Raw genomic sequence first — 13,464 nt, 5'->3', positions numbered from 1 at the left:
TTAGCTCTGGGGTCGGGTACGTTCGCAGCGAGTTAATGGGAGTAATTTCTGTGATTCCTGGTCGGGTTGTTGGGTAGCTCGTTCCGAGCGAGGAGCAATCGCCTTGCTGCCTTATTGTCAGCAGAGACGCTTAAAGCACGGGGCTGGCTGCACTTAGAGCTGTGCTCTCGAGGTGCTGAGCCCCAGGTGGGGTTTGGGACCCCTGGGTGCTGCTGGCTGCCTCTGTGTGCTGCGTTTGCTTCTCTCAAACGCCAAAATCACCTCGGCCTCAGCAGAGCACACCTTCCTTTCCCTGCTGTGAGTTCAGGCATGGTCAGGCTGGCACAGCAGATGAGCTGAGCGGAGCCGCTCCGTGCATTGACTGATTGTCATTTTTTCTTTTTTCTCTAAAAATAAAAAAAAAATTCTTTGTACAACACCGCACGGAGAAACTTGCGGTCACTTGCACAGGGCTTACACCACCAAAACCGCGATTTCACGTAACGCTTATGTGACATTGTTGAATAAGGGGGGGCTGGAAGTGGGGGGGGGTGAGCGGAGGTTAATTACGTTGCATAATTATGTTAATCGCTTCAGCGCTAAAAACGTTTCAAAGACTTTGTCCAACTATTGTGCGTCGGCCTTGCTCTTGAAATCTAGTTTAAGGGGAGGGGGGGGGTGATCTGGGATGGGAGGAATCCTTAAAATTAATTAATTGGGAATGCAAGGCTGGGGGGGGGGGTGTGCTCCCCTTTTTCCCTCGTGCCGCCCCCTCGGCGCTTTGAGCGGAGGAGGAAGAGGAGGAGGAGGAGGAGCGGGGATGCTGCGGGCGCCGGCGGGTGCCGGCCGGGCGGCGGGGTTAACCCCGCTGCGGGTTGCCTGCCGCCGGCTCAGACTGGTTTCTGGAAAGTGCTTTGTCTCGCAGGCTGCATCCTGGGAAGGGTCATGTGGAGCCCAGTGATGTCATGGGATCAAAGCCTGACTCAGCTCCGCGTCCGAGGGGTGTCCGCAGGTACCGAAGTGCCGGCTGCCATGGCGCAGCTCGCCCGGAGCCGGGCTCCCCGCGCCGCTGGCAGGCGAGGAGTTAAGCGTGGTCCCCCCCCCGGCCCAGCCTTCCCCTCGCCAGGAGGGGAGAAAGTCTCAACTTGAGCGGTTTTATTACAATGGCAGTGCCGTAGCGCCTGGTGGCAGGCTGTCAAGAAACATGGAAGCCTCTCTCCACGCAGGGTGTGGTGGTCCCGTCTCCCCGTAACGCCCGCTTCCCGAAACTCGCAGCCGGGCTTAGGTCCTAGGAGAGACGTGGCAGCGGTCCCAGGGAGATCCTAATCTCGAATTTTGTAATTACGGTTATTTGCATGTGAGGCAAATACATTCGTTCTTCCTGCTTTTTGGTAGCGGTCCAAACTTTTTTAATCGGGGGGGGGGGGGGGGCGGTTGTGTATTCTCCCATGCTCTGGTGCAGGCTTTTTTTATTATTATTATTCTTCCTGCTTCTAGTTTATACTCGGAGGGGTCTCTGTGTGTTTTCTTGTTTGGCTTTTTTTGTTTGTTTGTTTTTGCTTAACATGAAAAGCTTAAGTACGGTGATGCTGGGTGCTTAATAGCTTCAGCCTGAGATGTATGTTGAAGATAGGGTAAGTGAGCGTACCAGCAGAACTTTTATTGCTCTTTCTGAACTTCTTTTGCAGTAACCGATGTACTTTGCCCTGTTTTGAAGTTAAGGTGTTTTGTCCAACTTACTTTTTTTCCAATGTGCTTAACTCGTTGTGTCTCCTCTCTCCCCAGAGCCTCACAATGACAGAGGAAGCATGCAGGACACGAAGTCAGAAACGAGCCTTAGAACGTGAGATAACGCATAACGATGTGGACAGTAAAAAACTAAAAATGGAGAAAGGACTATTAGGAACTGATATAACTGCTGAAGGCGACATGAAAATAAAAACGGATCCCGGAGCTGGAAAAGTGCAAGGATTATTAAAAAGTGGAGAGGTGAAGGCAACCATTAAAGTGGAGGTTCAGACGGGAGATGAGCCTGTGGACATGAGTACTTCAAAAAGGTGAGTTGTGACCTACGTGCTGCGCTTGCGCAGTAGCACTGGGGATACCTGCACAGGAAAACGTGGTCAGATGGCACTGGGAAGAAGTTCTTCGTGTCTAAGAGGTAGCAGGAATCAAAATCTTCAGTGTAAGTCGCAGCTCCGGTTCTTGGTGTGACATTCAACAGCTACTTCAGTGTAACTTCCCTACTGATTTTCTAACACGAGCTCTGACGGCAGTGGCAGCTGTGATGAGCAGCTGAGTAAAGAAATGCAGTCTTGAATAGAAAAATGTACAGGTTAGAAAGAGAACACATTTTCAGCTACTGATTGAGATTTAGGTGAGGAAGAAGGTCGGTTTTTTTAATTGAGCTGTGATATAGGGAAAAATAATAGATGGTAATTGCCCAAACAGAGGAGTTTTAATTGCAACTTGATTCTTCCTGACAGAGTATGTATGGATAAGTCTGACTTTCTTTTTAGAGTAATTGGTGGATTTTGACACTGGAAGCGCTGTGAAAAGACATCACCCGTCTGCAGCAGTTCTTTGTAGGACAGATTCTTAGTACTCTTTTGAAAGTCCAGCCTCCTTAAGATGTCTGAATTCTGACATCTGAAAGCATGAATTCAAAGTTGCTGATCACTTTGGAGAATCTTATTACGAAAATGTAAGATGTTTCCTTGGACTTGTATTTGAGATGTACAAATGAATCGCGTGGTTCTGACACGCAGATGAAAGGGCATCGCTTTAAAGGCAGATTCCAAATCTTCCACCGTATTTCTAACCCAGATTCCATCTGTACCAGGATAAAAACTCTGCCACCCTGAAGACCTTACTTTATTTTTAGTGCAGAAAGATCCAGCATGTTGGAGGGGAAGTCAGAAGCCTCATTTATTCCCCATTCTGCCACTGGCTGATGTTGGAGTAGTAATATGTAAGAACTGAGGCTTGTCTGTGCGAAATGGGTTAAACAGTTCTCAGGGTGATAAATCTGTATCTGCTTGGATGTGAGCTATTACAGCAGTGCAGATTTGAGGTGAGAAACTGAAAACATGAGATTCTTATCAACTGCACAGGAGTTATTGGGAGGAGGGGTGCTTATGAGTGCTACTGGGAAAATTGGTATCTTTGATGTTTAATGGCAGTTCATCTGTGAACTTTTCCCGACTTCTGATGCTTGAGAAGGAACATAGATCGCAAGAGCCTGGTAGCTTTATTCAAATACTGCTTCGGTATTTGTAAAACAAGACCTCTCCCATCAGCTTAATTGAGGCAAAGTGAGGGTTTTCAGCTTTCTGCATAAACCTTCTGCAAAAGGGACAATTCTGCGAGCTGCTGAAGTTGATGGCTAGGGGGTGCTTGTGTCTTGTGCAGGAAAAGTTGACGGGGATATGTGATGACTTCCATGTCAAGCAGTTGCGTTGTGCTGGCCAGGAGTAAATCTCTTCAGGTATCTTTTGGCATAATCACTAACTGCTCATTAACACAAGTATGCATACTGTGATTTCTGAAGAATACCTAAAAAGATTGCTCATACCAAAAAGCTAATAAATTGGAATCAGGTATCCTTACTCTTTTGTTGTAGTACTTGCCCCCGCATGCATATGCTCTTTGTGATTTTCTGTTTTTGAAATGCGTGCCAGTGTTTATGCTCTGTTTGTGCACTGCAAGGCGCACAAACAGGATGGTGAACGAGGAGCTGTACACTTAACTTCCCAGAGAGCATCTGGAACAATAACACCTATTTAGATGAGATGAGAGAACATCCTCTTTCCGTACAGCCTTCTCATTTCAGGTGGTAATAGGATATTGTTGTATTTAGTTTCGGCAAGAAGGGAGAGGAGGCTTCCCCATACAAAAAATATGCTCGCGTAAGGAGGCAGTCTGATCCCAAGTCCACTGAAGTTAATCATAATCAATATAATTAAGAATTTGGTGAGGTTTCAGGTAAGCCCCTTGGATGCAGTTTATAAGTTGGAACACCTTTCAAAACCTGTGTTCATACAGTGCTCTTAATAGAGAGGGGTTAAACCTTGGGTCTTCCCAAGTGGCAAAGAGCGAGCCTGAACGGTTCTGTGAACTTCTGGAAGCGGCACAGCAGCTCCTGAGCCTCTGGGCTCGGCTCCTGCATCGTGGTGATGCCGTGCTCCGCGCCGGGAGCGCTGCCGACCAGCCTCAGGATGCAAACACCTCCCCGGGAATGCAATCCGAGTCTGAAGATGCCTTTGATATAGAGGAAACTTGTCTCTGGATGAATCTGATCCCTTGCATATATAAGAGTACAGTTGGCAATTGTGGGGAAGGGAAAAAAAAAAAAAATCCCTTCTGAAATTAAGTGAGGGACTTACCTTCCAGACCTTTGATCTTCAGAGGAATTCAGCTTGCAGCTTTCATAATACCCGTGTTTTTAAAGCAACTGAGCTGGTTTTCTGAGGAGATGAATAAAAGCCGTTGCTTAAAATGACTGAACTACTACAGACTTCTTGGTTGGGTAAATTCATGCTTCGTGATGTATGGTGTTTTGGCTTTTAAACTTCCTTAATGCTTTTAGAACTGAAAACATAATATTTTCCTTGGAAAAGGTGGCCCGGCAGTAATCACAGTTTAGCTGAAGTAAAGCTGATTGAATGGATTGTCTTTCTGAAATCAGTTGATTTTTCAAAATTTGAAATATAGGCCTGGCAAAAATCTCTGCGTTAAACTTGAAAAATGCGTTTCTCTTAATATTTTTTTTTCCTAAACATTGAAGTTAAATTTAAAAATAGGATCTGGTTTGAGCACATTTTCTGATGCCAGAAGAAACAGAAGAAAGTCTGTAGTGGTAGAAGTCTTTGATGAGAGGTCACCCAAGGCCAAACCAAAATCTTGCTCCTCTGCACGGCGTTTTTGCAGCGCTGGGAGCTAGCTACGCTGGTGTGTAATTATGCTGGACCTACTGCAGAGGAGGAATGGGAGGAAGGAGGTGGCCCCTCTTGATAAGAACACGTACCCTTTGCAGTGGGATGGTAAAATAGTGTCATGTGTAAATCGCTTTGCTTTTGAATACACTGATGTACGTCAGTACGGGTGCTAGAGGGAACATTTATCTAAGCTGGTTGAATTCTGCCCTCTTACCACTCCTCCGAGCTCTGCTTCCCCTTTCCTCTCTTCATCACTTTGTTCTTTCCTTCCCCCTAAGCGCAGAAGTCTCCTACCAACACTTGCCCTGCATTCAGCATCAGTCGTTTCCAGCCGAGGCTGGCACCTTCTCCTGGAGCCGGTCTTGGATCGTCCTGCCTGCTGCATCACGTTGCGTTTGTTGTGCTCCAGGTTCAGTTCCCTTCGTCTGTGCTGCGTGCTCTGGCACTTTGCTATGGTGGTGGTTTTGGTGGTTTTTTAGTGGTGTTTCCTGAACCAGACAAAACAAACTAGTTGTGTGTGCAGGCCTGGTTAAGCTCACGACTTCTGGTCTGCTCATAGAAAGCTTGGGTAGAGACCTCGAGAGGTGTTCCTGGGCGCAATCTTACCACCAGCTACCTGGCCAGGAGCTGCTGTCCTCAGACATGTCCCCGGGGACAAACTGTCCTCTGTGCTGGAGGAGAAGCATCAGAATCCCTCAGGAGCAGCATCATGTTATCCTAAAACATTGGGATAACGTCTAGCAAAACCTTGTTCATGAGCTGGGATGGGACAGACAAGAACACAGCTTGGCCCCGTGAGCAGCTCTGTTGGATTTGGTTGTGCTATCTTAAACCAAATCTTCAAAATGACAGTAAATCTCCAAATAGGTGACCTCAAAATGGATTTCATTTCGGAATTGTCAAAGCCGAGACTTCTCAGTGGTACGGGAAGAGGGAGGAGGCAGGACGGTGGTGGTGTTAGAGCGTACAAGCACGATGCCAGCAGTGATGGTGATATTTTTAATAAAATGTAAATAGAAGAGTTGGCTTCTGGCTTGACCACCGTGAGCTGTACTTCTGCTACGGTGGTTGCGAGGCTGTTTATATCGTTCGCTTCTTTCACGGGAGCACCCAAAAACTGCACGGTGTTGTTAAATACCTATCCCCAGTTCTTACTTTGTCTTGTCGGTAATCTCGGGGTGAAAGTGTCCTGTGTAAAGAAAACTGGAAGACTTTTTAGGCAGTTGAACGTCTTGCTGTTTTTCCTCTATTTATTTGCCAAGAGTGGTGAATTAGCATATTAACTATCTCGTCTGCGTTAATTGCGGCTTGATCAAAACCAATTTAAAACTGGATGATAAAAAATATTTTTACAGATTCTGTATCAGATGGGGTCTCAGTTGTTTAAAAAAAAATCATCCACAAATTACTCTATTCGTTGTGTTGTATTACTCACGTCAAGCTAGAGTCTGGATTTTCCTTCCAGTAGAAACAGAAGTCTGGCTAAGCCAAAGAGTCTGCATTTGATACGTTTGCTTTATATTCCCCCAAAATTGCTTGCACCCTTCTGTTGTCTCCTGATGTGTGTTACACACAAGTATGAGATACACCCACAGCTTTAAGCTCTTGCTGCTTGAAATTACATGTGAGCTGGCTTGACTTAAGCCACGGCTTGTTTGCTTAAATGAAAACTGCCAGGAGAGATGAGAATGAAGAGTTTGTAGGCATCCCTACAGTTGGTGCTTTCAAGGCAATCTGTCTGAACTCTTTATTTCCTTTAATTTTGGGTCTTGCTGGTTATGATTTGTGTGCTTGGGGAATGCTGCTCTGGAACCTCAGAATAATCGCGTTCTCCCTTCGTTGTATGGTATAATTAAAATAACATCGAATAGAAATTGTTTTGAGATTGCATGAAAGTTGGCCTGGTCGCTGTGCCCTGAATTTTCGTGTTAGGGTTTGGATGCTGAACGTTGGTGCTTTGAAGGGTTTTGAGTTTGGGATTTGTTACTTGTTTTGTTTTTAAGCTGGCCAAATCACATTTAAAACTTCCTAAATGGATGGATTTGACTCTGAAATTTTACTATGCGTTTAAGCACATCAGAATGCAGTGTGGGTCGGCTGATCAAACTCCCCACTTTACTGGAATTAACTGGGATCGGTGCTAGTGCAGCACCAGTGATGGGCTCCTCTCTACCCATTAATGGGACTGGAAATAAGGCACGGCCCCGTCCTTCACATCTCCTTCTCAGTGTATGTGTCTTCTAATTCCTCGTGGTATGTGTTCTACCAAGGGATGCTGTAAAAAATTTGATGCCAAAGTTTCTTGGGGAACTTTAATGTTTTATTTTAAATGCAGAGAGAGTTTGATTAAAATTTAATTTATGTTCAGAGGAAGGGCAGATAAGGAGTGAAGTTTGTTTTGCTTCAGTTTCACACCGCAATTGCTAGATCCATCACAACTGCTTTGATTCGTGTAGATATTATATCTCCAGAAAAAAAATCTCTCTTTTCCCTACTGCATTGCTTGTTCTTTCCTTGTTTGTCTTCCCTCCCTGCCAAGTATTTTTGGATGAGTGTATACAAGAGATTGCCGAATGGACTGAGGCAAAACTGCTGCATATTTGCTAATGTAGATTAAACTTCAGTCTAAGTAATAGTTGTGGTGCTTCCGTCAGTTACCTACAGACAGACAGAGTATGTTGGCATGCCACAGGATGAGGCTTTGTAGGTCTCTTGCTCTGCAGTGGGGAATTTCATGATTCAGGTCAGTAGTTCTGTAACTTTAACAACTGAGCATCGCATTGATTTTTTGTTTATTTATTTATTTGTTTGGAAGAGGGATTGAAAGGGCATTTTAGAGCATGGATGAGATCTGGTCTGTAAAAGGCAGCTTATTTTGGTGTAATGCTTCTGGATCGGTACGAACAAACGCACAGGCTGCTTCTTGTGATAGGGGAGTTCTTCCATTAACTGGGCTGCAGTGAGCATCCTCCGAGATGAAACTTCTGCCAGAGCCGGTGGGCCCTGGGCATCTCTTCTTCTCTTACTGGCATTAAGTTTATAACTTTATTTTCCTTGGTCATGTATCGCTGAGGCTTCCATCTCAAGGAAGGGGAATCTGTCAGAGAAGTCGAATCCGTGTCAAGATACCTTAGCCCTCAGGTGTATCGTCCTCAAACAGCAGTTGAATTCATCTTCTTCTGCCCCAGCTACGTGGAATCAGACCTGCGAGGTTGGATTCAGCCACCTGACCCCCTTTCCTTCAGATTACCAACTAAATATACAGCATCCCTGTGGGAAAGCGGCTTTTTTTTGTTTGGTTTGGGTTTTGTTTGTTTGTTTTTTTCCTGGAGTAGTTGTGCTCTGAATTGCTGGAGGATGCAACAGGATCGAAATGAGAACTCTTGAATAGCGTGATGCATCTGTCCTTGTGCTCTAAGGTTTTACAAGAGGGTATTAGAGGAAGCGTGGCCTTTTTCCTAGGGCACTTAGTGACTTAGGAGGTCTTTGTTTGATTCTTTACACCAACTTTCTTCAAGGTCTCTGTTAAATTGTGTTTTATTGCTGTGGATGCTTAAATAGATGTATGTAGCCGGGCAGTAGTGCTGTTTTCATCTTCTCGCGTACAGCCCAAGTGATTGAGACAGCAACACTTATGAAAGCTGAAGTGAGAATAATAGAACTATGCCTTTATTTAGCTAAAGGATATGCCTGATGGCTTCAGAGGATAAAGGTCACAGTATCAGGGCAGCTATCCCAAATTATTAACTGCTGGTGGCAGTATTTTTCTGAAAGTGGTGATATTTCCATTGTCTTTCTTATTTTGAAACATCTGTTTTAAATTTTTTGCTTTACACACAGGCTAACAAAAGAGTAGAGCAAACTCCTTTATAAAGGAAGATTGTTTTGCAGAGTTCTGGTCTACATTTCTGGAGTTCAGTCTTGTGCCAGCTCATCCGCTATAAAATCGGTCATGCCGCTGAGGATATAAATCCAGTGATACTGAATATGAATAGTTTTGTTGCTGGGGTCAGGATGTCTCGCCTTTAAAAGGCAGACGGTGTCTCCCCTCTGCAGAAAGGACTTCCCTCTGAGAGGTCTCGCATCAGCAGGCTCAGCTCGCCCATTGGTGTAGGTAGGTGGGAGATGCTCCGAAATGTGGCTCTGATGCTGTAAGGATTTTATGGGAGCGTAATAGGCTCCGTACCATGTTCATCTCTGCCAGCGAATGGGTAGGTAGTACTGGCTTCGTAGGCTCAGTAGCAGAATTGGAGAGTCAAAGCGAACATCCTCTGTTCTTTGCTTTCTTTGCAGAGGATCTCAGGAGTGATAGTCTTACTGTTGTTATATATAAACTCTGAATGTGGTAGTTTCTAATCCAGGTGCTGTTAGACCAGCATCTTAGAATGGAGCTGTCGGGCATATCATAATGTGTCTAGCAAAGAGAAATCCTATGGCTTCAGGGAAGCCTTTAGATGAGGCGAGTGATGGAGGTCCTGGTCTCATCTCCTTCTGTTCTGCAGCTGGAGAGTAAAGGATGGTTTTTAATACAGAGCTGTTACAGCTAAGGTGTTAGTTGCTAGTTCCAGATTTCATGTCGTGGTCCTACAAGACGCTTTTTTTTTTTTTATTATTATTACTTCTTGGTGCGAAGCAGTGGTATCTTGCCATAGAGCACTTTCTTGGAGCATTATTTTCTCCTGAGTACAAGTAATGAACAGGCACACAGCCCCGTGCAGCTCAGAGGGCTGCTTCTCGAAGCTCTGGTTGCTCCTTTACGTGGAGGTGCCATCGCCCAGTCCCTCAGAGGGACCTGGGGGACAGCGCACGCGGTGTCAGAGCTTCCCAAGGAGCTGTCTTGGCTGGGCAGGTTGCTCTCCATCCCGGTGCAATCGGCTGCAGGGGATGCCTTGGGAGCTCCCAGGTGGCCCAAGCTCGCCCCGCTTTCCTCGCTGCTCCTCCTGCCCGACCTAGGCACCAGGTAATTATTTTATATATCTTTATTTTTTTTCTCAGACACGGTATGCTAATTGCTGATGAACTCAAACCTCCTGATGACATTCCACTTGAGGTGTTTCATCACCTATCAGCACATGTTGTTTAACCAGTTTGGGATTAAGCTCTTTTTTTTTCTTTTTTTTTTTTTTTTTCTTCTCCCATCCTTGTGGTATCTTGAGAAACGGAGGCGCGGGGGTCCGGCGAGCGTCGTCTTTAACCTCGCTGAAAACAAAACGAGGAGGGATCCGTGCGGCAAGCGAGTGACTCTGTCAGGGCTCATTTTGTGGTTTTCTCCCTTTTTTTTTTTTTTTTTTTTCCTCTCCTCAAACACCGCCAGGTGACCCTCGGCGTGGGCGCCCCGGGGCGGGCAGCGGGCCCCCAGGCGCGCCGTGGCCCCGCGGGCCGGACCCGCTCCATTTTCTCTGCCGGCACCTGAGGCCCGACCTCACCTCACAAAATGAAGGCCGGGCAGCACCGGCTGGGACCGGCCGTTGCCATGGTTTTCGCCGTGGCAGGTCACGTGCCCGCCGCCTCACGTGACCCGCCGGTGGCCCCGCTCCCCGCAGGACGGAGCCCGCCCGCGGCGCCCGCCGGGGGTCCCGGGGGTGCTGGGTGCCCCCGGAGCGGGTTCGGACCCCGCGGCGGGGAGCACGGCGAGGCCGGGGCCTCCCCACGAGCTGGGCTGAGCGCCAGCCCCGCCGAGGCAGGGGGTTGTTTGTAAAATAAATAAATAAAAAATAAAAATAGGTCCGTAGTTGACAGCCCCGACACCAGAGCGGCCACGTTGGCATCTGCGAGGTGTCGCCAAGTGGCCCGGGTGACACGGTGACATGAGTGGCGTGGGGAGACCCCGGCTCGGTCACTGCTTCTTGGCTGAGGGTGCGAGGAGCCTCCAAAAAGCGTCGCTTGGTGTCGTGTCTGCAGCAGAATGAAGTCCTCCAGCGCTGTGTTTGCGTTGCGATCCTGCAGCTTCCCTCCGTGCGGGCTGGTCAAAGCGGGGAGCATGCGGAAAGGTCCCTTGGGGTTTGGAGACGGGCACGATTTGGGGTGCAGAGCCGTCCATCCGCTCAAATCCCGCACGTACGGGGGTCTCGGCTTGCTGCGTGACTCCTGCTTCACTTGAGGGACTGAGCCTTAAAGCTGGAGCAGCGAAGGCGGGCGCCGCTGCTCCAGTTCCATCCCAGCCCCTCGCTCACACTGAGCCCCAGCTGTCGTCTGAGAAGGGCTCAGCAGCGAGAGGCTCCCCGAGCCGGTGCCATCCCCGTCCCGGTGCCGTCCCCGCTCGCCACTGCCAGGAGAAGCTTGCTGTGCCGGCTGCAGCTGGGCCCGGGCCAGTTACGGCCCTGCCGAGAGCCACGGGAACCAGTTTGGTGCATGGAGATGCAGGAAAAAGCTGGAAATGTTTCACCTGTGCCACTGCTACTTTTGAAACCGCCTCAGAGTTTAAATGATTCGGGTTTACTGGCTCGCTGTGCCCTCTAGAGGACACTTCTACCTTCTCTTGTGTTTCACCGAGATAGAAATTGCATTTAAAAAGCTGCTTTTTTTTTTCTTTCCAGTGTTCTGAACTGTTTTTGTTTTATCCAAAGTACTGTTTGATGTGCCATGAGTGTTTACTGGAGGTGTGTTTTACAGGGCTTATGGGGATACACGGCTTTTTGGTGATGTTAGTGTGAATACCCTTTGCATCATTAATAAGGATTAACTTAATTATTTGTTTTTGTGGGTATCAGTTAAGTCTAGAAATTGTTGTTTGATCTGAGGAGTAATCATCTGATATTTCAAAGTAGAAAGCTTGTGTGCCGCATCTCTTGTTAGTGAGCAGTACGAGCCACGCTTAAATATTTGCTTAGTCTTGCTTGATGCGAGCTCTTTATGCGTTTCTTCTAAAGCATAACTCGCTGCAAGTTAGAAGGTTCTCAGTGTAAACTTTATTGTTCCTACTTCTGGTTTTGGGTTACAAGAAAAACAAAACAATGCCATGTGTTACGTTCTCCTGCTATTCTTGCTGTCAGACCTTTTGCAAGCACTGTCATTGTTTCCTGGGCGGTGCAGAGGGCTGTGCTGTCCTGTTTCCGTACCGCTCCTGCCAAACCTCTCGGCTCTCACGTGCCACAAACCTTGCTCTGAAACACTTGTGCTTTACGGTTTGAAATCCCAAATCCCGGTATTGAAGGTATTCTGCTCCTCCCTTCAACTTCCACTTAAAATTTCCTTGGACAGGGACCCTGCCGCGTGTCCGAAGCCAGTACAGCTCTTCTCGTATGATAATCAAGTGTGGTGGGGCTGGGAGGTGATGGATTGTCAGGAGTTCAGCTGTGAGGTCCACACACTAAAGCACTAAAACCAAATAAAAAGTTAAAAGCGACATCCATCTTGATGTATTTCAGGAGTTTTTGATAAAGCTTTGCAGGTGTGTGTGTGTTGAGACCGTTAGGGGTTTCTGCTGAACAAAAGAGTTCAGCGGTGTTGATGGATGAAGAAGGCTATGCCATAAAGTGCCCAAACTTAGGTAAGTGAAGGTGTGTGAGCTGAGTCGTGTTTCCTCAGGATTCAGGCAACTAGCTCGGGTGGGGAAGGTCACAACGTAAAAACCCTTGCGCTAGGAAAGGGAAAAAGAGAAGGGGGGGCTGGTTTTGCCTTGCAGCACGTTAAATAAGCGCTAAGTGACCTGGTGGCTTTGGACCAGGGGAGGGTAGGTGGTCCTCCCCGTGCAAGCAGAGCCTTCGCCCTCCAAGGTTGGCAGGGCTTGCCTCTGGCAGGGAGGGAATGGCTGGTGGAAAAGCTCCTGGTTTGAGGGAATTCTCCTTTTCCTGTCTGTTGTGGCCGCGTTTTGCCTCGTGAAGCTTACCAGTACAAAAATGTGTCATATTTAGGAGGAGAACAGAAATGGATGGAACTCGTCTGTGCTGGGTTTATTTGGAATTTTGAGAGATTTGGGAATAATCTATCAGGAGGTCATAAATAATGCTATGCAGTGTGAAGTGGTCGTTTTTGTTAGTTTCATTAACTCATTCTCTGTGTTTTCCTTCTGATTTGCAGTGAAATAAAGAGAGAAAAGAGAGTCCCCTCACCGGACGTTATAGTGTTATCGGACAATGAACCTTCTAGCCCTAGAATGAATGGTTTAACAAAAATAGCATTAAAAGAGACCAACACGGAGGCGCTCATGGTGAGTCTGCTTGTCTTGACGCACTTCAAGTTTTGCCATCTAGATGTAAGAAAACATTCCTCTTGTTCCTGCAGAGACACCTGCAGTCACAGGGTCAGGTAGATACCTGGTTTCCTGAAGATTGATTTGCAGGCTGGCAGTCTTGGAGCTGTTAAAGGCTGATGTGTGCCTTTTATTATCGTTATTATTTATCTTTATTTGCTTATTTTTTACATGCTTCTAAAGTATGCTTTTTTAGGAATTGTTTTTTTTAGTGAAATTTGTCTTTGTGGGCATAATATCCCTTATTCAGCATGGCGTAACATAGATTTGTTGTCTGACTTCTCTTTTTCCGTGCTCAGTTTGTGTCTTCATATTGCAGACATGTCAGTGATATTGAGACATACATGACAATTATAA

General features: G+C 46.9%; 1 protein-coding gene across 14 annotated transcripts in view; it reads left to right on the top strand.

The window, feature by feature from the left end:
• Positions 1-13,464, top strand: part of GATAD2A (GATA zinc finger domain containing 2A) — a 63,477-nt gene that overhangs the window by 36,992 nt on the left and 13,021 nt on the right. For 9 of the 14 annotated variants that reach the window (XM_066984031.1, XM_048052404.2, XM_066984032.1 and 6 more), the window contains 2 exons: positions 1,765-2,036; positions 12,936-13,065. In XM_066984031.1, coding sequence (XP_066840132.1) covers positions 1,774-2,036; positions 12,936-13,065 — 393 coding nt within the window. In that variant the 5' untranslated portion in view covers positions 1,765-1,773. Of the gene's footprint in view, positions 1-764; positions 992-1,055; positions 1,337-1,591; positions 1,614-1,764; positions 2,037-12,935; positions 13,066-13,464 lie in introns of those variants that run through there. The other 5 variants (XM_048052413.2, XM_066984034.1, XM_048052409.2 and 2 more) reach the window with 4 other exon arrangements.

This window comes from Anser cygnoides, chromosome 27, assembly GCF_040182565.1.
Source record: "Anser cygnoides isolate HZ-2024a breed goose chromosome 27, Taihu_goose_T2T_genome, whole genome shotgun sequence".
Lineage (NCBI taxonomy): Eukaryota > Metazoa > Chordata > Aves > Anseriformes > Anatidae > Anser > Anser cygnoides.
This window is presented reverse-complemented; position numbering and strand designations above follow the sequence as displayed.